This window comes from Aspergillus lentulus (assembly GCF_001445615.1).
Source record: "Aspergillus lentulus DNA, contig: Alt16, strain: IFM 54703, whole genome shotgun sequence".
Lineage (NCBI taxonomy): Eukaryota > Fungi > Ascomycota > Eurotiomycetes > Eurotiales > Aspergillaceae > Aspergillus > Aspergillus lentulus.
Genome location: NW_028322113.1, coordinates 1010791 through 1035742, shown reverse-complemented (window position 1 = coordinate 1035742; position 24952 = coordinate 1010791). Strand labels below are relative to the sequence as shown.

The following is a 24952-nucleotide window of genomic DNA, read 5'->3' as shown; positions in this document are numbered from 1 at the left end:
CGCGCTAGTGCTGCTGGCTGCGGCTCAAGAAAACTCGTGCCCCATCCAAACTGAAGTGACATCCAACCGTCTCCCTTTCATCACCTCGACACGCTGCTTGCCCATCCCTCAACCCTCCAGATCATCGCGTCTCGTATCGCGATATCTACCTGTCTCTCATCGGGCTATTGACCTCGACGTACTCGATCGAGATATACCTTTTTCCGCCCTTTCGCCCCCGAGTTTCGCGGATTCGGGGACACCAGGTCCAGGCGCCCTCGTGGCAAGGGCTGCCAAAGGCCTCAGCCGGCCAGCTGCTTGCAAACACTTTCATCGTCGCTCGAGCACGCTTGATTGTTAACGCTCTAGTATCGCTTGATTTTGCTTTGTGCGACTCGGATCGTTCGTTTCGTTGATCGCTAAACCGCCTTCGTTTCCTCGAGTATCACATCTACATCCGACGACCGATCGCCACCATGTCGAACGTTTACTTTCCCTACTCCAAGGCGCCTCTGCGCACCATCAAGGAGATCCAGTTTGGTCTCTTCTCTCCAGAGGAGATCAAAAGGATGAGCGTGGTGCATGTTGAGTATCCTGAGACGATGGTTCGTACACCTTGGCTTCTGTTGACTGGGGTTTGCGGTGTGGGATGACTGACAAGGTCGAAATGATAAACAGGACGAACAACGGATGCGGCCGCGGACAAAGGGTTTGAACGATCCTCGCTTGGGTACAATTGACCGGCAATGGAACTGCGAGACCTGCGAGGAGGGTCAAAAGGAGTGTCCTGGGCACTTCGGACACATCGAGCTTGCGACTCCAGTCTTTCACATCGGTATGTTAGATGTCTACGAATCTGTTGCAGATGCGGGAAGCTAACAACGATGCACTAGGTTTCTTGACCAAAGTCAAGAAACTCCTTGAGACTGTCTGCCACAACTGTGGCAAGATCAAAGCCGATACGGTTAGTCATCCCTAATTGGGATGGCAAATCCTAGATGGCATGATATGCTGACATGAGACCAGTCCGACTCCAAATTCTTAGAAGCCCTACGCATGAGAGATCCCAAGCGACGTTTCGACCATATCTGGAGACTGTCCAAGGATGTGTTGATCTGTGAAGCAGACCCTCCGCCGGACGAGGACGAGCCGTTTTCGAAAGAGAGCTCCAAGCCTCTCCGGAGGCATGGTGGTTGCGGTAACGCCCAGCCCACGATTCGTAAAGAGGGTATCACTTTAGTTGGAACATGGAAGCCCAACAAGAGCATGATGGATGAGGATGAGATGCAGCAGCCGGAAAAGAAAGTCATTACTCCTCAGATGGCCTTGAATGTCTTCCGCAACATTTCCCACGAAGATGTTCGCATAATGGGCTTGAGTAATGACTATGCTCGTCCTGAATGGATGATCATCACTGTTCTGCCTGTCCCCCCTCCTCCTGTCCGTCCCAGTGTTCTCGTCGGTGGCAGCACCAGCGGCCAACGCGGTGAGGATGATCTGACTTATAAGTTGGCTGAGATTATCCGAGCGAACCAGAATGTCCAGCGATGCGAACAGGAAGGCGCTCCTGAACACGTCGTACGCGAGTTTGAGTCTCTTTTGCAGTACCACGTTGCCACCTACATGGATAACGATATCGCTGGTCAGCCGAAGGCCATGCAGAAGTCGAACCGACCTGTCAAGGCTATCCGAAGCCGTCTGAAGGGTAAGGAGGGTCGTCTTAGACAGAACTTGATGGGCAAGCGTGTCGATTTCTCGGCTCGTACTGTCATTACTGGTGATCCGAACCTGTCTCTTGACGAGGTCGGTGTCCCAAGAAGTATTGCTCGGACTCTGACCTACCCCGAAGTTGTCACTCCATACAACATCGAGAAGCTGCAGCAGCTTGTTGCCAATGGCCCCAACGAACATCCTGGAGCGAGGTATATCGTGCGGGACAATGGGGAACGTATTGACTTACGCCATGCCCGAAGAGCTGGAGGTCAACAACTGCTGTATGGGTGGAAAGTCGAGCGGCATCTTATGGATGGCGATATCATTTTGTTCAATCGTCAACCTTCCCTTCACAAGGAGTCTATGATGGGTCATCGTGTCCGTGTTATGCCGTATTCGACTTTCCGACTGAACCTGTCTGTCACCACCCCATACAACGCTGATTTCGACGGTGACGAGATGAACTTGCACGTTCCTCAGAGCGAGGAGTCTCGCGCAGAGTTGAAGCAGCTCGCCTTGGTCCCTTTGAATATCGTGTCTCCCCAGCGTAACGGTCCGCTTATGGGTATCGTGCAAGATACTCTCTGCGGTATTTACAAGATTTGCCGACGTGATGTCTTCTTGACCAAAGAACAGGTCATGAACATTATGTTGTGGGTTCCAGACTGGGATGGAGTTATCCCTCCGCCAGCCATCTTAAAGCCTAGACCTAGGTGGACTGGAAAGCAGATGATAAGCATGGCTCTTCCATCTGGGCTCAATTTGTTGCGTGTGGAGAAAGATAACTCTAGTCTGGCAGAGAAGTTCTCGCCTTTGACAGACGGTGGTCTGCTTATCCACGGCGGACAATTGATGTATGGCATGTTCTCCAAGAAGACTGTTGGTGCTAGCGGTGGTGGTGTCATTCACACAATCTTCAATGAGTACGGGCCGGATACTGCAGTGGCTTTCTTCAACGGTGCACAAACCATTGTCAACTACTGGCTGCTGCACAATGGTTTCAGTATAGGTATTGGGGACACCATTCCCGACGCGATAACGATTCAGCGAATCGAGAATTGTGTGCGGGAGAGGAAGAAGGAAGTCGAGGCTATCACAGCAAGTGCCACGGAGAATACCCTGGAGCCCCTGCCTGGTATGAACGTTCGAGAGACCTTCGAGAGCAAGGTTTCACGTGCGCTCAACAATGCCCGTGACGAAGCTGGTAGTGAGACTGAGAAGAGTTTGAAGGATCTCAACAATGCCATCCAGATGGCCCGGTCTGGATCTAAGGGTTCGACGATCAATATCTCTCAGATGACTGCTGTTGTGGGTCAGCAGTCCGTCGAAGGCAAGCGTATTCCTTTCGGATTCAAATATCGTACTCTCCCCCATTTCACCAAGGATGACTACTCTCCGGAATCTCGCGGATTTGTGGAAAACTCTTATCTGCGTGGTCTAACCCCAACTGAATTCTTCTTCCATGCCATGGCCGGTCGAGAAGGTCTGATCGATACTGCTGTCAAGACTGCCGAAACTGGTTATATCCAGCGAAAGCTGGTTAAGGCCTTGGAGGAGGTCATGGTTAAGTATGATGGCACTGTCAGAAACTCTTTGGGTGATGTGATACAATTCATCTACGGAGAAGACGGTCTTGATGGTGCTCACATCGAAAACCAGCGGGTCGACATTATCAGATGCTCTGATGAGAAGTTCAGAGAGCGATTCCGTGTCGATCTCATGGATCCCGAGAGGAGCCTGGGACCCGAAGTCTTGGAACAGGCTCATGAAATTGCTGGCGATGTCGAAGTCCAGAGATATCTCGACGAGGAATGGGAGCAATTGCTCAAAGACCGGGCATTCCTTCGCACTGTCGCGAAAGAAGACGATGAGATGATGCAACTTCCCATCAATGTACAGAGAATCCTTGAAACTGCCAGGAGCACATTCCGGATACGTGAAGGGGCCATCAGCGACTTGCATCCTGCTGAAGTCATCCCTCAAGTCCGCTCTCTGCTCGATCGTCTGTTAGTTGTGCGCGGCGACGATCCGATCTCGCGCGAGGCGCAGGAGAATGCTACCCTGTTGTTCAAGGCACAGCTTCGCAGTCGCCTCGCTTTTCGCAGACTTGTCACCGAGTACTCGATGAACAAGCTTGCCTTCCAGCATGTCATCGGTGCCATTGAGAGCAGATTTGCTAAGGCTGGTGCTAACCCAGGTGAAATGGTTGGTGTGCTTGCCGCTCAGTCTATTGGTGAGCCCGCTACACAGATGACCTTGAACACGTTCCACTTTGCTGGTGTCTCGTCGAAGAACGTCACCCTCGGTGTTCCTCGTCTCAAGGAAATTCTCAACGTTGCTACCAACATCAAGACGCCATCTATGACTGTTTACCAGTTGCCCCACAAATGCCACGATAAGGAATCTGCTAAACAGTTGCGAAGCGTTGTTGAGCATACCAGCCTGAGATCCGTTACAGAAGCCACTGAGATCTACTACGACCCGGACATCCAGACCACGGTCATTGAAAATGATAGGGATATGGTCGAGTCCTACTTCATCATTCCGGAGGATGTCACAGACGCCTCCTCTCGACAGTCCAAGTGGTTGCTTCGTATCATTCTTAGTCGGCCAAAGCTCCTGGATAAGGGTCTTACAGTGCAGGATGTTGCTGCCAAGATTAAGCAGGCTTATCCCAAGGATATCGCGGTTATTTTCAGTGACAACAACGCCGATGAGCAGGTCATCCGTATCCGTCAAATCCAGGATTACAAGGAAGACGAGGACGATGAGGACATCGAATACGATGTCACTCTCAAGAAATTGGAGCAGCATCTTCTGGATACTCTCACTCTCCGTGGTGTTCAGGGAGTGGAACGGGCTTTCATTAACGAGAAGAGCAAAGTCCGTGTTCTTGAGGATGGCAGCCTGTTTGCGAGCAAGACCGATCCTCTCTGCAAGGAGTGGGTTCTTGAAACCAGTGGTTCTTCCCTTGGTGAGGTCCTGGCTGTCCCTGGAGTTGACGCTACGCGTACGTACTCGAACCAGTTTATCGAGGTCTTTGAAGTCTTTGGTATTGAAGCTGCCCGTACGGCTGTGCTTCGAGAATTGACCCAAGTGCTTGCCTTCGACGGTTCCTATGTCAACCACCGGCATCTGGCGCTCCTGGTCGACGTCATGACGGTGCGAGGTTATCTGACGCCCGTCACTCGCCACGGTATCAATCGTGCTGACAATGGTGCCCTGATGCGGTGTTCGTTCGAAGAAACTGTGGAGATTCTGCTGGAAGCTGCAGCCTTCGGAGAACTCGACGACTGCCGCGGTGTGTCAGAGAATCTGATCCTGGGACAGATGGCGCCCGCTGGTACAGGAGAGTTTGACCTCTATCTTGACCAAAACCTTCTCAATACTGTTGTGTCGAACAATGCACGGTTCGGTGTTATGGGAACCATTGGGGCCAAGGATGCAATTATTTCCGACGGCGCTGCCACACAGTACGATACTGGTTCGCCCATGCAGGAAAGTACATACATCGGTACCCCCGACCCGGAGTCAGCATTCTCGCCCATTGGCCAGGCGAGCGCCGAGTCCCCTGGCGGCTTCACCGAGTACCAACCTACGGGTGGCTTTGGAGGTGGTTTCAGCCCCGCTGCTACAAGCCCGGCAGGCTATTCACCCAGCAGCCCGTTCAGCGCCAATCCCACGTCTCCTGGGTACTCCCCGACTTCAAGCTATTCACCTACGTCTCCTGGCATGGGCATCACCAGTCCTCGTTTCATGACGTCCCCTGGCTTCTCTCCTGCCAGTCCATCGTTCGCTCCAACCTCGCCCGCATATTCACCGACGTCGCCGGCATATGGACAGGCATCCCCGACGTCTCCGTCCTACTCTCCCACATCGCCAGGGTTCTCACCGACATCGCCCAACTACAGCCCTACGTCCCCCAGCTTCAGCCCGGCTTCTCCTGCGTTCAGCCCTACGTCGCCTAGCTACAGCCCGACCAGTCCTGCTATTGGTGGCGCCGGTCGACACCTATCTCCTACTTCACCTACCTCTCCCAAGTACACTCCTACATCTCCTGGCTGGTCTCCTACGAGTCCGCAGACGTACTCACCTACGTCGCCTAACTTTGCTGGATCGCCGACGTCTCCGGGAGGTCCCACCTCCCCTGGATACAGTCCTACGTCCCCGGCATTCAGCCCTTCGTATGTACCCTCGTCTTCAGCTTGATTGATGTGTGCGCATTTGACTAACATTCTTGTTCAGGTCTCCTCGCCAGTGAGATTAGCAAGTGCTTCGGCTACTTCTTTATGGTTTCCGTTCTATTTTGTACCATCATCCATTCTATCGAACAATCCATAAAAAAGAACACATTTTGCATCTGATGCCGCGGACTTGGTTGGCTATTTCATCCTCAATATGGGCGCCAGCAGCCTTTCTCAAATGTATGCCTTTTTTGACGTTTCAGCCTGATTGTTTTTGCCTTTCATAATTTAAGCCACCCTGCTGAAATTGTGATACATTCTTCTGGGCTGGCGATGCATGTTCTCATTCGTTGCACTCCCACTTCCCTTCGGACCTTCGAAATACCACGATGGCTTTAGAACTGAATGGTTTGTGGATGGGCGAGTGCTCTGGTCCGCTCAAGGACGTTGTTAATGATTGTATTACTGCCACTGCTTGTTCTTTTCATGTACACAGCCTAGCCTAAAACGGATTAAAGAAGGAATGGATAAATAAAGGGAATATTATTCTTAAAAGGAAACCAATATTTAGGAATGTAGAAATCTATTGCAGGACATGATTATTCTTGTGATAAGATGATGTACGTAGGTTGCAGGTGTGACGATATGTCTGTGCGTCGGCAAAATGAAGCTCCGCAACGCCAGGTGGCCGGTTCCCGCGTGAGCTCATAATACGCCGAGCTAACATCCCCGAAGTCATCGAGACCACGTTTCTGACTGTTGGCGAGGTGGATCGATGTGCAGTCAATTGTGAGAAGAGGAATCGCAATGTGCCTCTTATTGCTCCCAAATACTACCAAGTTTTGCCAGGCAACATGAAGAACCTATGGCTATGGCGTTTCCTGCCTCTGGCGTTCCGTAAGTATCCACTACGTCAACGGTGTGATCACCGAGGTTCTCATACTGATGATCAGCGATCAATTTATAGTGCTGTTGCAGGCGCTCGTGGTCGAATCGAAAATTCAGTCAGAGAATGGTCATACGTCAATAGATGTAACTTCCGAAGCATATCAGCGTGGAAGCAAATATGCGGGTGAGGCTGAGGGGTCTCACATTTGGCCCGGACAAGGCAAGAAGCTATTGCTGCCAATGTGTGGACTTGATTGAAGGGCGACTGACATTTTTTGCTTCTAGAACGTGTCGAAAATGCCCTCAGAATCCTCCACGGAATAAAGATTTCGTCCACCGGATCTGAGAAGCCATCGGGTCTCCTCGGATATGCCTTACATTACGCCCAACAAGCGTTCCGCATCCTATTCATGAATGCACCTCAATCGGAGACAACTGCCAACCGAAGGATCGATCCGAATGTCGTCAAAGCCGTGAAAGAACTCAAACTGGCTGCCGAGGAGGATGAGAATCCAGATGCGATGTTCCTATTAGCGGAAATGAACTTCTATGGTAACTTTACACATCCGCGCGATTTCAAGCGCGCTTTCCATTGGTACCAGAGCCTTGCTTCCTTGACTGGAAACAGTACAGCGCAATATATGCTCGGTTTCATGTACGCCACCGGCATCGGGGACGGGGTGGACCGCGACCAGGGGAAGGCATTGTTGTATCATACATTTGCTGCGGAAGGAGGGAACACGAGGTCAGAGATGACGCTGGCCTATCGCCACCACGCTGGCATCGGGACTCCGAGAGACTGCGATCAAGCGACGTATTACTACAAGAAAGTGGCGGACAAGGCGATTAAGTGGTATCGATCTGGGCCACCCGGTGGCTATAGCATGGCTAGTGAAGCATATCGGTGGGCGGACGAGGAGGGTGGCGTTTACGGCGAGGGTGCCAGTGTCTCAAGCTCAGGGCCTAACGCACAGCGTGATGGGGTCCAGTCTAGTACGGAGGCTAGCTTGGAGGATGTTCTGGAGTACCTGGACCTCATGTCGCGTAAGGGAGAGCTCAAGGCTACGTTTAGCTTGGGGAAGCTGCACTACGATGGGGCACGAGGCTTGCCTCGAAATTTCCGAAAGGCAATGAAGTACTTCAAGCAGGTAACGAGACGCTACTGGAACAAGGACGGGTCAGTCAATCCCAATCACCCTATGGGGATCGATAAACTTGCTTCGAAAGCAGCCGGCCACGTTGGAATGATGTACCTACGCGGCGAAGGAGTCGAGCAGAATTTCAACAACGCTCTTACCTGGTTTAAGCGGGGACTAGTCAACGGCGACTCGCTCTGTCAGCACGAGATCGGACTCATGTACCTTCATGGGTATGGCGTGCCCCAGGACGCTTTCAAAGCCGCTTCGTATTTCAAATCGGCGGCCGATCAGGACTATCCAGCATCGGAGACCAGACTTGGAGTTTTATTTCTGGATCAGGGAGATGTCGCCACGGCGACCCGGTATTTCGAGCTGGCGGCTCGCTGGGGGTCCATGGAGGCCTTCTATTACCTGGCGGAGTTGTCGAACAATGGCATCGGCCGGCAACGACACTGCGGCATGGCCGCATCGTATTATAAGATGGTCGCAGAGCGTGCCGAAGCGATTCATTCATCGTTTGCCGAATCAAACGCCGCGTATGAGAATGGCGAAAAAGAAGCGGCTTTGATCCCAGCCATGATGGCTGCAGAGCAGGGCTACGAAAGCGCTCAGGCAAATGTAGCATTCCTGCTCGATGAGCAGCGCTCATTGTTGTCGCTCGACTCTATGCTACCTGCGGCTAAGAAGCCTCGTCCGTCTCTCCTTCGAAACGCTGCTCTAGCACTGATCTACTGGACACGTTCGGCCAAGCAGGCGAATATCGACTCGCTGATCAAGATGGGTGACTACTATCTCAGCGGAACTGGCATCGGAGCCGATCCGGAAAAAGCTTCTATCTGCTATCATACCGCTGCTGAAGCCCATTACAGTGCGCAGGCCTACTGGAACCTTGGCTGGATGCATGAGAACGGAGTCGCCGTGGAGCAAGACTTCCATATGGCCAAAAGATACTACGACTTGGCGCTCGAAGCAAATGCAGAAGCTTATCTGCCTGTGAAATTAAGTCTGATAAAGCTGCGAATACGCAGTTATTGGAACAAGATTACGAATGGAAAGGTCAACTCCATTCAAGAGGAAGAAGGTAGGATACCCAAGATGATTCAATCGCTTACGCCTGTTTACATGCTGACCGGACACCGCAGAACAAAAGCCTCGTCGGACATTCAAAGAGTGGATTGCAGCGTTCATTGAGAACGACGAAGAGGAGGAGGCTTACCACTCACAGTTGTACAAGCATGCGGAAGATGAAGATGACGTGCTATCTTCGAATCCAGACGCACGCCGTCTTGACGAGCACCGCCATGACGATGGTTACTATGATGACCTGGAACTCGACATTGATGAGAGCGTTCTGGAAGGCCTCATTATTGTTACCTTGGCTGCCACATTACTTGTACTGGTATACTTGAGGCAGCAGCGAAACAGGCAGAGGCCGAACGAGAATCCAGGTGCCAACCCAGCGGCGGGGAACAATCAGAACGACCGGGGGTTTTTCCCGCAGCCTGGGGATCCGGAGTTTGCTCAGTGGGTTGCCGGTGGTGTTGGACATTAATAGAGAAAGCATCTGCATGAGTTCGTGCAATTGTACATTCTTCTAGGCACCATTCAAGCTTATAAAGTCCTCGTAGATCTGTAAAAAACAGTATCGGTTATCTTATCTGGTAGCTGTGCTTATCGATAAGCATCTTTTGATCAACTCCTCCAGGCGACGCAAGAGTGCACTCTGCCATCGATCCCAAGCCACGCGAATCGTTTTTGAATTAAGAAACTATATATGAGGATGCGATACAATGCAGAGTTGAATGTCAATGTTTGAAAATGTCTTCTGTCGATCTGAATGGAAAACGACGTCGCATCGAAGGTGCCGCTTCTACACTCTCGAAGCCGTTCAAGTCACCTCTCCGCAAGCCAGTACAGGGCACTGTGGACAAGGAAAGGGCAGTGAACATTTCTTCTATCAAGATCGAGGCTGGAGGACAGGAACGGCAAGATATAGATGGAAAAAATACACAGGAACATCTTACGCCGCGGACTTCCCTCTCTTCTAAACCGACTTCACTCACCAGCTCATCTCCCGCCCTGCCATTTCCAAGTTTGCAAAATCGAAAACGGAAACTTACTTCAAATCAGATAACTCCATCGAAGAAGAGCATATTAGCAGACCCTGTCATCTCAGAGCTTCAAAAGGAACAAAGAGGTCTACAATCCAAACTGTCTGCTCTCCGCTCTGAACTCGATACCGTGCAGCAAGCTCTACGAATCGAATCATCGTCGAAAGATGCCGAGCTCGAGGCTCTAATCCTTAAATGGAAGATTGTAAGCCAGGAAGCTGCGGAAGAGGTTTTCGAAGGAGCTCGAGAGCGGGTCTCTCGGATGGGGGGTCTGAAGGCTTGGAGAGAGCGAATGCAGAGCGACAGCGCCAGGTGGGAACAGGAGGAAATGAATTCGTGGTATGGCAATGCAGAAGCGCAGGGGGTTGGGATTGATGAAGAGAAACTGGAGCAGTGGAAAGCTGAGCTCCTTGATGAAGTTGAGATACCCCGGAAGGAACAGGAGGTGGGTACTGGGAGGGAGACAGCTGAAGATGAGGTATATCTGGATGGATTGTCCCTTTGACCTTTTACTGGACGAAGAGGATGCTAATGCAATATGTACAGGAATTTACAATGGACATTATGCTGAAGACACTGAATATCGACCTGAAGATGATCGGATATGACAAATCGACTCACCGATGGATTAAATGATCGTCACTTCAATGACTTTTATATGGTGGCAGCGTTCGGAGATCCATATACTCAGTCTAGGTTTTGTATGAGTACGAAGCGTCAGACTCGGTTATTTATCGCCAATAATCTGTTCAATGCTAGACAGGGATCGGGCTCATACCGGGTTGGTATCATTGCAGTGGTCTACATACAGAGTTTCGAGTTAATGAGTTCCCTCTCATGTTACATGCTTCCGCTTCGTATCTTCCAAGATCGACCGTCTCTCTGATCTTGATACTGTCTTTGACCAGGTAGGGTATGCTTTCCAGAGGGCTGATTGGCAATCCGCCCGGCTCGCCGTGCGGTAGCGACTGCGTCTACAAGACAGATGGATTCAGGATGGGAATAACACTAAGAGTAAGGCCCGAATCCTTGTATACCCTGATCTGCCAGAAGTATGGGGCTATTAAATACAACAGTGGTAGTCTATCCCGAACTCAGGACGTGTTAAAGATCCGAGTTGCTAGACTCAATGCCCTACGGCGCCCATCCAACCGGCCATCTTTGGTCTGCGTGTTGGGAATCTTACACCCCAACTGAAGGGACAATCGGACTTTTGTCTGCTGATTGCCAGGACTAGAATCTTCGTATGGAAAAGAATCTAGGCAACTGGCTTGCTGCACAGTTCATGATAACAAAGTATGCCAAGATATAGAGTACCTTGCATGATCTGCCAAGAGATAGAGTACCTTGTGTGCTATCTACCAGCAGCTGATAACATTATACTCTGCAGAATCTTCTCAATCATGTTTAAGCTATCTGAAATTACGGCAGGGAGGATTCCTATGGAAATGGGGTAGATTGAAACTGTCAACTTCCGACATTACGCCGTTTACTTGCACTCCAAGCCAGTTGATCTTGCAACCATGACCGATACTATGGAAGCTGAGCTGGATATGGGATGCTCCGACAGTCTGGAGAAAAAGGATGATATTGCACCTTGGGATATCAGAGACATTGGAGCAGACCTCTATGCGGAGGTGGAGCGATTATCGCCAGAGGAACTGGAGGAAGAAGGGGTCCGAGTGCGCAAGATGTTAGATCGCAGGATATTGCCAATTGTACGTACCCATAGGATCCACTGTCTTGCTAATTGCATCGTGCTGTGTATCAGTCACTGACGGTTCGCCTGGTCAGCTATATTTAACCTTTGTAATGCAGTTTCTGGGTTAGACATGCTCATTCACTCGGACGATTCTTGAAGAGACCTGCTCATTTGTGATTCATAGACAAGCTTTCGCTCAACTACGCCTCGGCCTATACCTTGATCCCAGATCTCGGGCTCGAAGGCCAGAGATATTCTTGGGTTGCTGCCATATTCTACTTTGGGTACTCCAGACCCTTTCCTCATACAATGGAGCCGACTTCGCTAACCCGACAAGGTACGTGTTCTGGGCAATCCCGGCGAATCTCCTGATTCAACGATTGCCCCTAGCGAAGTATATGGGTGGAGCCATCATCATTTGGGCCGGGCTCGTTATTGCGCATATCGGCGCTAAGAATTATGCGGGTATCCTAGTCTTGAGGTTCCTGTTGGGTATGGCAGAGGCATGCGTGAGTCCGTGCCGTAAGTTCCAATAAATTGGTCATCCATCGCTTCGGGCTCGGAGACTGACTAATGCAGTGATGAACTTCACTTCCATGTTCTACAAAAGATCTGAACAGCCTCTGCGTATGAGTCTCTGGATGTCTGGCAATGGCATGGCCACGATGATCGGAGCGCTTCTCAGTTTCGGACTGGGCCATTCTCATAATACCAAACTTCATAGCTGGCAGCTCATCTTCCTCACGATCGGTTTGATGAACTTCGCCACTGGTTGTCTCTTCCTCTGGCTGATGCCCGACTCCCCGAGCTCCGCAAAGTTCCTCACTCACCAGCAACGCGTCGTGGCAGTTCAGCGAGTATCAGAGAACATGATCGGGGTCAAAACCAAGCAGATCAAGCCGCATCAGGCTCTCGAAGCGTTATACGACCCCAAGGTCCTCTTCTCCCTAGGAATTGGAATTGGCTGCGGCGTCATCAACGGCGGCGTATCCAACTTCTCCTCGGCGCTCATCAAGGGTTTCGGCTTCAACGGCATCTACGCAACCCTCCTCCAGCTCCCCACGGGGGCCATCCAAGCCGTCGTGGTGCCCATCTGCGGCCTGGTCGCGACCTACGTCCGTGACTCGCGCTGCCTCGTCCTCGCCGCGGTATGCCTCATCCCGTTCGGCGGGCTTCTCGGCATCCGATTCTCCAGCCTCGACCACAGATGGACTCTGGTCGGCTGCACCTGGCTGCAGTACATCATCGGCGCCCCAATCATCGTGTCGTGGAACCTCTTAGCGACAAACGTCGCCGGACATACCAAGCGCTCGATGGCCAATGGCATGTGGTTCACCATGTTCGCAGCAGGTCACGTCGCTGGCGCCAAAATCTTCTTCGCCCGTGAAGCGCCCCGGTACAACTCCGCCTTGACAGGTCTGCTAATCTGCTATGCTGGCATGATTGTCCTGGCACTCGCTTCGTATGTATACATGAAACGGGAGAATCTGCGGAGAGATCGCATGGCGTCGCCGAAAGATAGTCACACGCTGCGCGAGGAAGCTGCTATTCTTGATGGGTTCAAGGACTTGACCGACATGGAGTCAGAGAAGTTTCGTTATGCGTTATAAAGATTTGACTACAAGAACAGTCAGCCACTCTTATATATCATCTTCCATGATGATTGTATCCGTTGACCCTGATCCTGGCCGGTCCAGTTGCATTTCTAAAACTGTCCGAGTCAGAAAACAAAGAATGGGGACAGTGGAGACTGCGTACTGCAGGCTAAATGCAGAGTGGGGTGGTGGAGCCAGGGGCTTGCCACGTGATAATAGATGCGGAGCAACGCATGTGGCACGGAGCAAACTCCATGCCTGATACGGTAACAATAGGTGGCATGGAAAGTACGACTATCAGATGCTGGTGAGTGCTCTTTTGAGTGTAGGTACATGTGATGAAAGCTCCCCTAGACTTTATGAAATCTTGAATTGTAATTTATGTACATGCAACATTCTTCATGCCATAGTCGTTCAACCTAAGCCTTCTCGATGTACTCATCGAAGATCTCGCGGAGGACCTTGGCGCTCTTCTTGGGGATTCTCTTTTGGTTGTTTGCGTAGTCGACGAAGGTGACGCCAAATCTGGTCTCGTAGCCTTCGGCCCATTCAAAGTTGCTGCACGGGGAAGACGATCTGTCAGCCAGCTGGTCCGGTACGTCTCAACGAAAGAAAACTTACTCCATCAAGCTCCACGCCATGTAAGCGCGGACATTCACACCGTCCAGCGTGTAAGCGTCCGCCATGGCAGCGATATAGTCGCGGAAATATTGCACGCGGAACTCGTCATTCAGGATCTGGTCCACGGGCAGGTCATTCTCGCCCTTGAGACTGGTGCCATTCTCGGTAACGTAGATCTTGGGCTGGTTGTAGCGGTCGCTGAGCCATTTCAGCAGCTTCCGGAACCCAATGGGGTGGGGTCGCAGCCAGGGCGATTGTGTCTCGGGACCGATCCATTCGCCGTTCTTGTTCTGCAGGAGTATCTCCAGGTTGCCGGCGACGTCATTCGGGTCAGGCTCGCCTGTCTTGGCTTTGATGTAGTTGGCGCAGTAGTGGTTCATACCGTAGAAGTCGTTGCTGCCGTGGACGAGGGCGATATCTTCGGGGGTCCAGGTGGGCAGGCGGTCACCCAATTGTTTGACCATGCTGTCTGGGTACTTGCCGTGATAGATGGGGTCAGCGAACCAGGAAATAGCGAACTCGATCTTGCGATCGCAGGCCTCAACATCTGCGGGGTTTTCGGGATCCCAAGGCTCAGCCCAGTCACCTGGAATTTGATCAGCAACTACTTCATGAAGCTATGCACATGGAGGCCCGAGCTCGTACCATTCAATGTGATGCCGATCTCACCACCGTCTCTTGGTTTGAATTCTTCTCTGTAAATCTTCACCGCCGCTCCGTGAGCGACAAGGATGTTGTGGCCGACGATCCAAGGCTCGCGCGAACCGTCACCCACAGAACTCTTGGTACGGTCGCTGGTCCTGCCCGGGGCGAACTGGCCCACATTGTATCCGAGAACACTGCTGCACCAGGGCTCATTGAAAGTAATCCAGTACTTGACTTTTGAGCCGAAAGCATTGAACATTACGCGAGCATAGTTGGCAAAATCGGCAACAAATTCTTCCTTGTTCAGAAGACCGCCGTAGCGCTTGTCAAGCGCATCGGGAAGATCCCAGTGGAAGAGGGTAACGAGGGGAGTAATACCCGCCGCGAGCAAGTCGTCGACGAACTTGACGTAGTGCTGGAGACCCTTTTCATTGACAGGGTCATTCCGGCCACCGAGAGGGATGACACGAGACCTGCATTTTATGATCAAGATAGGGTCAGCCGAAATCCGTTCTCTCCCACTGTCCTAGGCTGTGCAAAGACGCACCATGAGATAGAGAAACGGTATGCCTTTGCACCACACTCCTTGAGCAGGGCAATATCCTCATGGGTGCGGTGGTAAGAGTCACAAGCCACCTCGCCAGAGGCTCCACCGGCTATTTTGCCGGGGAGTTTGCAAAATGTATCCCAAATAGATGGGCCTCGTCCATCTTCGTCCACAGCTCCCTCAATCTGGTAGCTAGATAACGAAATAACGGCGACTATTAGTTAAAGGCCTGATAAAAGAGAAGACATGAGATCAGATATACCTCGCAGTTGCGAATCCCCATAGAAAATCAGAAGGAAGAGTCGAGGTAGTTGTGGAGCCCATGACTGAATGGATCTTGAGGGAATGGATTCAGACAGCTTTCTTGTTCTTTCAATGGATGGGACAGCTATTGAAAGAAGCCCTGGTATGTCTGAGAAAATTTCTCCAGGATGACCCAGGAGATTGGACGGATATTTAAGTCTGTCTTCCTGGCAATTCAAGTGCTCTCCATCAAGCGATGGAGGGGTGAGCGGGGAACCGTCTTGGAGAATCGACGGACTGCATCACGGTTCACCCAGTCACCAGTTCCTTGGTCCAACCATTCTACAGTATAACTCCCAAGAGTGGAAGACCCTGTAAATAGTCCAGGAAGCGAAGGCTGCGCCCAGAGGAATACTGGTGTGGGGCGGCGTAGATTAATGGCTATCATTTAGCATAATGAGGCCTTGCTGACATTCGGGGAGTTGATGCCTGGCGGGGCACCTGAGGCACTGGCCGCACTGCAACAGCAACGGCTCGACGGGCCGTCAACCGATTGACGGTAGCTATATTGAACTTGTTGGAGGTCTTCCTAAAATAATTGAGACGTATTGTTTCAACTGGTAGTAAGGAGGTAGTGGCTACCTGTCCTGGTTACGTCAAATATCATACATAACTATACCCGTAATGGTCCCATAACTCCCCCAAAATGCTTATTGCTAGTAATACATCCGTGCGTTTGCCAAATTGACGCCCATCCAGTAGTAGAAATAGGAAAGCCATACACAGTCATTGAAGTCATATGGTCGGCGTGTCCGCTCCTGAACGGTAGTTTCCCCTGGTGCAGTGTCTGAATGAATTGGGAGCCCGAAGGTCAAACAATCTCCATTCCATCTACATCGTCCCCTTCGAGGTCATCCACGTCGTCAGTCATAGCGCCTCCAACAGAAGGCCGGGATCGCTTGGTATCCCTGCTGAGATCAAGCCCCTCCGCTCCTAGAGCACCCACTAACTCCAGTTCGGGCCCGGCAACAATCCGACCTTCCATGTCGACCACCTCGCACAGCTCAATCAAGCTCTGACGACTGAGGGACTTGAAGCCGTCGGTCCGCACAACGCGCCCCCAGTGGCTGAGGCAAAATTGTGCGGCGCGCCGCATCAACCAATCTTCGTTGGTCCGCCCGGCCCGTTCCCAGATGATGGCCGCGTTCTCCACATCTAACTCGCGGCTCAAGCGATTCACGCAGAGCAGGCGCAGCTTTGGCATGTCATATAGGTTCGCCATGACGAGCATACCTGCAACATCGATGATGCTGGAGCAATATTCAGGGTGCCCTGATATGCTGTCTGTGTATAGATAGTAGAGGAAAGCACGGACGACAGAGTATGGTTCAGGAATATGCATTCTCTTAGAGTGATACTCTGCCATTTGCGCGGAATACAGTCGCTTGAAATGCGGCCACCGAAGCTGCAGGATGATCCGATGTACATGAATAGGAGGCGAAGTGGGAGCATTCGCGGGCAGGAACGCCGGTTGAGAGTCTGTCGGAGGAGCATCCTCTGCCACATCGTCCGGATATTCGATGTCATCCGGATTTGCGGTGATGATAAAGTCAGCATCACTGCCAGACTCTGGAGGTTGGTCGAAGACAGCGGAGAGATCCGCACCAAGCCCAGAAATGGGCGGCAGTCCTGACCTTTCCGATACCAAAGCCCGGCTTTGATCAGGAGACAGGGTCGCCAGTTCATTGCCAAGCAAACCGTATTTCTCCAGGTCAATGCAAAGCACTTCGCTCATATGATTTTCATCACTGTTGCCAGGCGCGGCGCCAACCTCAAGGCTGCATCCCAGCAGCCAGGCTTTGGTGCCACTAGCGTTGACTGTACAATAATGCCAGCGGTACCCGGGCTTGAAAATCTCTTGCCCATCAGCTAGTTTCTGCCACCGAAGAGTGTCAAGCTCCAAAGCCGATAACTTGCACTCATACGTCCGGACGGTTTCGGAAGGAGTGATCAGGTCGAGGAGGACACCAGATGCATGAGCCTGAAAGTGGGTTCCAGCAGACAAGGCAGGAACATAAGGACCGGATCGGAACTTATGACAAGAGATAGCTCCTGGGGCAATTGGCTTTTTTCGACCGGAGTTGCGAACTTGTACACTCCCAGAATTCGCCGCGTAGCTACCGGACCGGCCAGGCAGCTGCTGGGTTGGACTACTATATACCGTGTCTGGACTATGAGTCATCCTGTTGAGTATTTCGGGGGAATCCACGGTACCTTGCGAAGACGGGGTTCCAAGAAACGGCGAGCCCTTGAGATCAAGCCACCAAATATCAGTTGTGCGTTCCATATCCGGGTCAAGGCCTCCGAATATCCAAAGACGGTCTCCCCAAACCCAGGCGGTGTGGTCGAAACGAGCTGTGAATCTCCAACTCCGGGACCAAGTCCATGTTTTCAGGTCAAGGTAGCATAGGTCATCGAGAATCACATTGTTCTCTCCAGTAACACCGCCTATGATGAAAAGCTTCTCGTCATGAATGACAGCAGCATGACGAGCCCTTCCCCGCGGGATTTGTCCACGAATTTCCGGTTGAGTCCAGGTCGAAGTGGGGATATCGAGGATGACGATATCAGATAGGTATTCGCGATGTTCATTTTCTCCCCCGAAGACAATGAGTTTGTCGCCTTGATACAGAGTAGCAGTGTGTCCTATAAAGAGTATTGAAACAGAAACATATTAGCGGAACTCAAGAAAGGCATCTGCTATGAATCGACCAACCCATGCGAACACCGGGAATATCGCCATAGTTATCCACAAGTTCCCAACGAAGTACTTTCAAGTCTAACCTCAGAACATGGTTGTAAACTATTTCAGTCCAAACGTTAGCATGAGAGATGATGTAGAGATTCGATCGAACCGTAGAATAAAATCTGTATCAACCTTCGTCTGTGAACTGATCAAATCCCCCAAATGCATAGATCTGGTCATTGTTGCAATACGTCACGGATGCATTGACCAAACACGCAGGGACATTGCCTTGTGCTTTGCGGATAACGGGGCGATAATCCGTGCTGCCACGGCGACCTCTAGCTGGACTGGTCGGCATGAGGTACGCGCTCTGTGGTCTCTGATGAACTGAAGGAGTGGGAGTCATCGGATTTGAAGTTGAACCTCTTGATGATCTGATCCAAGACGGTGGGTCCTCGCGGAATTGGGCGAAGACCGGGGCGGATGTAGTATTACTGATAATAGTGGAGGACGGCTGCCGCGCCATCGGGCTCTCCAAAAGGGCCAAGTCGTATTGCTGACCCCACAGCCGTGGTTCAAAAAAGACAAAAAAGAGATAATTGAAGAGTCGATAGAATTAGAGACGCAGATTTGTATTTCTAAAGTAGCCCAAAGAGTCGGCCGATCAGGTCCCGGACACGATTTTGCAATGACGACAAGGAAGAAAAGTGTGCAAAAGCGCCAAGACGATCGGCGCCCAACGAGAAGGAAAGAGCCTCACGTCATGTGGACGCTAACCCATTCGGTGTTAGAACACCCGTACCTCAGGTAACCGTTGCCATGGGAGAAAGAACTATACGCTGTATTTATTCCCCTGAATCTCTGCTCTGCTGCTCTCAGAATCCATCTTCCTTTTGCATTTTTCTCAGTTACGCTCGTATCTGATATTTGCTTGCATAGTATATGATTCGTTTTGTCGGTTTATACTTGCATACACTACCATTTCGTTGCGTCTTAGACCTACATCCTCATTGGATGACCGAATTTGGCAATTGAGATCGAGGAGCATTTTCTTCTCTTGAGCACCTTCTAATATACCATTCGTTGGGGATTGCACATTACAAACATGGCTACTCCATTGATATCGACTCCGGTGAAGTCCCATCACGGACTGTTTTCATCGAAGACCGCTGGCGGTCGCATGCCTCTCACACCATCTCCTCACACAAGAAGAGCGAGTGTGGCATCAAATCATTCATCTCCCTTCACGCCTCCTCGCCAATCGGCAGATGCAGCAAAAGACAACAGTCGCTCGGTCTACGGCGGCAATCTGTCCTCATACTTTGCTAAATCGGTCGCGAAGACATCAAAAACTTACCGGGAATCTCCCAAATCCAACATTGCGAGGACGCGCAAGTCACCAAGGCATCTTGAGCTTGGTGTCTCGGACTGGTCTTTAACCGGCACAGGTCCCTCGTCGGGACAGTCTCCGTCGTCGAAAGAGCGAGTGCGGAAAGAGGTTTCTGCTCGCACAAGGTCGGGCAAGACCACCGTTCGCATCGCTCACAATGCTGGTGACAGATTCATTCCCAACCGGTCCGCAAGCGAAGGACTGACAACAACTGGGACCGCCAAACCGGAGGAGAACCAGCGGCCTAAGACGGGCAGCAGTGAAGGATCCGCCGTCCTTGCAAGTGCTGCGAGCGCCTTCGACATCGGAGGTCGAGGAGGCGACGATGATCTGACTGCTGCTCTTGAAAATCTTGGTCTCGAGGACAATGACAATTCAACAACGTCGTACACCAAGCCCGCACCTGATGCCGTCGCCTACGAATCTTCGCTCGCTGATGCCTGCGGCGTCAATTTGAACACTCGCATCCTCGCCTTCAAGCCACCACCTCCAGAATCGTCAAAGCCAATTGACTTAAGAGCACAGTACAATCGCCCATTGAAATCAAGCAAAGCCAAAGGTTCTCAATTCCGCCGCAGAGTCCAGACCGCTCCTGAGCGTGTGTTGGACGCTCCTGGTCTTCTTGATGATTACTATCTCAATTTGCTGGACTGGAGCTCTGGTAACCAGGTCGCTATTGGTCTTGAGCGCAATGTTTATGTGTGGTCTGCGGATTCTGGATCTGTCAGTTGCTTGCTAGAAACTTCCCCAGACACATACGTAAGCAGTGTCAAATGGAGCGGCGATGGCGCATATGTTGGAGTGGGTCTCGGCACGGGAGAGGTGCAGATCTGGGACGTGGAGGAAGGCACCAAGCTTCGAAGCATGTTTGGCCATGACTCCCGTGTTGGTGTGATGGGCTGGTCCAAGCACACATTGTCGACCGGTGCGCGCAGCGGTCTTGTCTTCAACCACGATGTTCGCATCGCTCAACACAAGGTTGCAGAACTCGTCTCCCACACCTCAGAAGTGTGTGGTTTGGAATGGCGACCCGATGGGGCTCAACTCGCCACCGGCGGTAATGACAACCTGGTCAACATCTGGGATGCGCGGTCTCTGAGTGCTCCCAAGTTTACCAAGACAAACCACCGCGCGGCCGTGAAGGCATTGAGTTGGTGCCCTTGGCAGTTGAACCTGCTCGCGACGGGTGGCGGCTCGTATGACCGTCACATCCACTTCTGGAATACCACCACCGGTGCCCGAACCAACAGTATCGACACTGGCTCACAAGTCACCAGCTTGAGATGGAGCAACCACTACCGAGAGATTGTCAGCTCAAGCGGATTTCCTGACAATTCTCTGAGTATCTGGAGCTATCCCACCCTGGTCCGTAACGTAGAGATTCCGGCTCATGAGACCCGAGTTCTTCACAGCTGCCTGAGCCCCGACGGTCAATTACTGGCCACTGCCGCTGCTGATGAGAGTTTGAAATTCTGGAAGATTTTCGAGCGCAAGCCTGGTACCAGTGCGTCCGCGTCTCGAGAAGGTGGTGTTGGAAGCAAAGCTCAGATGACCAAATCTATGACCATTAGGTAAATAGACGTCTGCTCTTCTGCCAGATTTGACTTGCTCTTATATCCTGACTTTATGTTACATCTTTTGTTGGAGGATTCCGCATGCGAGGCGTTCTGATGGGTTGACTTCTTATCTTTTGGTTCTCTGTATAGACACTGGGCACTAATGCTACTAACATAAGAGATAACTCACCAATTTGTATGATCTCCTTCGCTTTGTAGTTGTGACTGATCCTGGAAGCAAGCCAGCCATATCCATCAGGCAACCTGTTCGGAGTATGGTATCACATATTACTGATGATGGGGCGATGATGACGACGTCACTCAATTCAAAGGAGACCAGTAATAATTTAGTTTCTCAGTGCATTTCTTTAAAAGAAGAGTTAGTGAATTATTATTCTACAGAAAATGAGGATGAAGTGAAGCACTCATCCCTCCCAGATCTGGCCATGGTTCACTAGTTTGTGAGTGGGCGGAGATTACTAAGCATGCCGAGAGGAGGACGGATTTCGCCCGGGGAGAGCGACTTTGACCTCAACCAGAACCCTACAATACGCTGCGTTGCCGTCTTTCTCTACCTGCCGATTCCCCACCAGAGGGTCGATTTCTCGATATTTTCCAATCTTCAGCTTCAGTCTCATTGCAGGGACACATACAATCCACAAGCACAATTTCATAATTTGGAGTTGCTCAGGTGTCATTAGACGTCGGGGTTGATCGGTCGCATCTTGGCCGTGGCAACTGACCGTTGCTGTGACGGAGGTGCAGTTCTGATAGACCAGTGGAACACAACGCCTTCCCTGCTGGAATTTAGTATAGAGAACAGGAAGAAACGAAACAAGAAGCTCTGATCTACGTCTTCTCATTCTTGAGTCTCTCTTATTGCCGCAACCATGTCTAACCAGCAGGTGGTGAGTGCTATCTCCAAACAGCCCTACCTTACCTGACCAGGGAAACTGGAGAGATCTTTGGGCTTGCCCTGTCTCTTGCCCTTCTCCTTCTCTCCGTGATAATCTTCAGCCCATATTTTGTGAGGATGTTGGCTTATACCAGATGATGTGCAGGGCATGGTGTTTGACCGTGTCATCCAGGAGGTCTGCGATGCTTCTCAGGTCGATTTCGAAGAAAGTGGTGTCGATCAGCAAACGTTAATAGATCTGCGAAAGGTGGGTTCAAGATATCTCTTCATTCTGTGATGAATTTTTTGATGGAAAACCATCATGATGCCCTTGATTCCCAGGGAGCGGTGTTCTGTCGTGATCAATCCCGGCCCAAGGCGGGGGTCCGAGGATTGCGGGAGGCGGCGCTGCTCCCGGGGGAAACACCAGCTTTTGAGTCTCTTTATACCGCGCCGCTTTTACCCGCTCCTGTGGCCCGTTTTGGAGAGGGGCGCGGTTAGTCCGCCAAGGCCCGCGCCCACTTAGCAGTTCACAGTTAAACGGCGTTATCTCGTCATCTAATCTCACTGTTTCAATTGTTTATTCTATTTTGGTTTATTTTATTTCATTGCATTGTCTATTTCTTTCTGATGCTGTTTCCACCATTATCCTGTCTATGGCATCTTACTGAAACTATATCTCAATATAGAGCTGGCAGAAAAAGCTCTCGTCGCTTGGTGTCGCCCACTTCCCTTGGGATCCTGCACCACCACAGCCCGCCCCTCCTCAGACTCAAAACCAAATACTCCCTCCTACTGCTCCTGTGCCTTCCAACGCTCCTCGACCCGCTCCTCCGCAGCAGACACAGCAACAACATGTTCCGCCCCAACAACATCTTCCCCAATCCCTACCGGGAACCGTACCTCCGATGCAAGCTCCTGCGCCCGCACACATGGGGCAGCAATCTCACATCAAGACCGAACCGGGCCTCAATGGGCAACCAGGAATGCCTCACATGAGCAACATAATGTCGGCTCCTTCGTCGAATCCTCAGTCGGCACGCGAACGTGCTGCCAATATGCTTCATCAAAGATACGGTGCCGCAGCAGCTAGCTCGGTCAGTCAGTTGCAAGCGCAGTCTCACGCATCTATGGGAATACCAGGACAGCAGCACCGTCCTCAGTACCCAGCACAGACGCCCAATGGACAGACGCCAACGATTAAACAAGAGCCGGGCTATCCATCCGCCCCCCAACCAAATATGACTAATTCTCAGACAGATGGTGCAGGGGGCGATGCTTTATCAGATTGGAAAGCGGAGGTTGCACGGAGGCGCGAGGCCGCAGAACGCCAGAACGGCGAGGGTGAACGGTTCCTACGCTTACATTTGAGACAGCGCATGCTTCAGTTCGAGGGAGGCGGACTACTTATGCCTCTAGATGAGCGTCAATCCTCGTCATCAACATCCCGACGGGAACCTCACCCTACTGATGCCCACTCTGCTGTCGAAATCGACTCAATGGCGAACTCTGCCCAGCCTCAGGCGCAGTTTGATGGCCCTGGTGGCGACGATGACAGGGAGGAAGACGATGAAGATGCCATCAATTCCGACCTTGACGATCCTGACGACCTGGTTGCCGAGGATCATGATGCAGAAGATTCTGTTGGACAGGTCATGCTCTGTACATACGACAAAGTGCAGCGCGTCAAGAACAAGTGGAAGTGTACTCTGAAGGATGGTATCCTAACCACAGGCGGCAAGGAGTAAGTTCCAAAAGCCTTACTTTTTGACAGAGGCGCAGAGGCTGACTCAAATAGATACGTTTTCCACAAAGGCCAGGGCGAATTTGAGTGGTGATCTTCTGCTAGCTTTCGAATAAGATTTCAGCCTCGGAATGCGCATCTCCTCTTCTTCGCCTGGAGCTCCTTTTCCTTTCACTTCATCCTGTAAAACTCCTTTTCCAGAATGTCCCACATGGTGTCGCACGGAAGAAGGAACCCTGACACCCCTGGACGGTACGGAGCAAGCGGAAATTTGCAGCTTTTATTTTTTCCGGTGATCTCATTTTATGGAATTACAGCAGGACTCATCTGTCTCACAATTTCTCCTTTGATTAAACAACACTGCGGTAATTTCACCTGCTATGCAACGGCTCTTCTACTTCAGGATGGCTGTTTCTTGACTTTGGCTGTACTAGAATAGTCAATGCATCCAGGAATTCTGGTGGTCTCGTTCGCCTCTTATACTCATCAAACTCATTTCGTGTAGAGACTACACCTTATCACGCATCAATTTTAGTTTACTGTGCAGACAGATTTACGATTACCTCAGCCGAGAACGTAGAGTTCGGAACAGAAAGCAGCTTGCTATGTTCAGAAACTTTTCCTGGTTAACCTAGTGCTACAACCAAAATCTCACAATGGGAATCAAGGAGCAGAGAAAGGAAAAAGAAACTCTATCAAAAAAGCAGACCAGCAGAAAACTCGCAGGACGATTAACGAGACTCCAGCAACACCTCAAGAGATAAGCGGCGCAGGAAGACAAAAAAAGTAGCAAACAGCAATAACCAATCTGAAAACCCTATCTACAGAATCGACGCCATGCACCGAGACTTTTTTTCTTCTTTTGTTTCCAGGAACTTGACACCCGCATTTCGAAAGCCAGTCAAAGAGATGCTTGGAACAATCCGAACCCAGAATGATGTGCTCGACACGTGTGAGGACAAAACCTAAAACAGCTGTATTTCCAATATGCCGCCTAGGACCAGTGCATTCTTATCCTTCTCAAATGGTAGGAGCAAAACCAAACGGCGATTTTGAGCGAAAGAAGCACTGATCGGCGTTCAGGGAGGCCACAAATTCCGAAATTTCCTCACTAGGCACTGAGCCAGGAACCCGGTCAAAACAGGCCACGAGAAGTCTCCGAAGAGGTCTATTAACAACCAATGACACGGCCGTCTAAGGAACCGCTAGTCATTTGAGTAGGACATGACGTTCATACCAATATTAACTCCAAGC

General features: G+C 51.1%; 7 protein-coding genes across 7 annotated transcripts; 5 read left to right on the top strand and 2 right to left on the bottom strand.

Moving 5' to 3' along the window:
* Positions 1 to 455: 455 nt before the first annotated feature.
* Positions 456 to 9455, top strand: ALT_7813 (DNA-directed RNA polymerase II core subunit RPO21; the record flags this gene model as incomplete). Its single annotated transcript, XM_033562285.2, has 9 exons — positions 456 to 584; positions 658 to 814; positions 873 to 943; positions 1006 to 5876; positions 5938 to 5949; positions 6547 to 6773; positions 6844 to 6948; positions 7050 to 8984; positions 9046 to 9455. 9 exons carry the CDS (start codon positions 456 to 458, stop codon positions 9453 to 9455), a joined length of 7917 nt encoding a protein of 2638 aa, XP_033418176.2.
* A 266-nt stretch (positions 9456 to 9721) lies between these two features.
* On the top strand, positions 9722 to 10519 carry ALT_7812 (putative DNA repair protein Dds20/Mei5; the record flags this gene model as incomplete). The annotated part of the gene is made up of 1 exon (XM_033562287.2): positions 9722 to 10519. The coding sequence occupies one exon, from the start codon at positions 9722 to 9724 to the stop codon at positions 10517 to 10519; it is 798 nt and encodes a 265-aa protein (XP_033418178.2).
* Positions 10520 to 11537: 1018 nt separating this feature from the next.
* On the top strand, positions 11538 to 13326 carry ALT_7811 (putative MFS allantoate transporter; the record flags this gene model as incomplete). The annotated part of the gene is made up of 4 exons (XM_089600328.1): positions 11538 to 11732; positions 11906 to 12000; positions 12054 to 12238; positions 12296 to 13326. The coding sequence occupies 4 exons, from the start codon at positions 11538 to 11540 to the stop codon at positions 13324 to 13326; spliced, it is 1506 nt and encodes a 501-aa protein (XP_089455221.1).
* A 404-nt stretch (positions 13327 to 13730) lies between these two features.
* ALT_7810 (glycoside hydrolase family 1 protein) lies at positions 13731 to 15448 on the bottom strand (the record flags this gene model as incomplete). The annotated part of the gene is made up of 5 exons (XM_033562289.1): positions 13731 to 13869; positions 13933 to 14518; positions 14578 to 15050; positions 15125 to 15316; positions 15387 to 15448. The coding sequence occupies 5 exons, from the start codon at positions 15446 to 15448 to the stop codon at positions 13731 to 13733; spliced, it is 1452 nt and encodes a 483-aa protein (XP_033418180.1).
* Positions 15449 to 16238: 790 nt separating this feature from the next.
* ALT_7809 (Kelch motif domain protein) lies at positions 16239 to 18639 on the bottom strand (the record flags this gene model as incomplete). The annotated part of the gene is made up of 3 exons (XM_089600327.1): positions 16239 to 18049; positions 18144 to 18230; positions 18306 to 18639. 3 exons carry the CDS (start codon positions 18637 to 18639, stop codon positions 16239 to 16241), a joined length of 2232 nt encoding a protein of 743 aa, XP_089455220.1.
* A 579-nt stretch (positions 18640 to 19218) lies between these two features.
* ALT_7808 (WD40 repeat domain-containing protein) lies at positions 19219 to 21078 on the top strand (the record flags this gene model as incomplete). The annotated part of the gene is made up of 1 exon (XM_033562291.2): positions 19219 to 21078. The coding sequence occupies one exon, from the start codon at positions 19219 to 19221 to the stop codon at positions 21076 to 21078; it is 1860 nt and encodes a 619-aa protein (XP_033418182.1).
* An 871-nt stretch (positions 21079 to 21949) lies between these two features.
* Positions 21950 to 23792, top strand: ALT_7807 (transcription initiation factor IIA large subunit; the record flags this gene model as incomplete). The annotated part of the gene is made up of 4 exons (XM_033562292.1): positions 21950 to 21967; positions 22121 to 22222; positions 22644 to 23698; positions 23753 to 23792. The coding sequence occupies 4 exons, from the start codon at positions 21950 to 21952 to the stop codon at positions 23790 to 23792; spliced, it is 1215 nt and encodes a 404-aa protein (XP_033418183.1).
* Positions 23793 to 24952: the final 1160 nt, after the last annotated feature.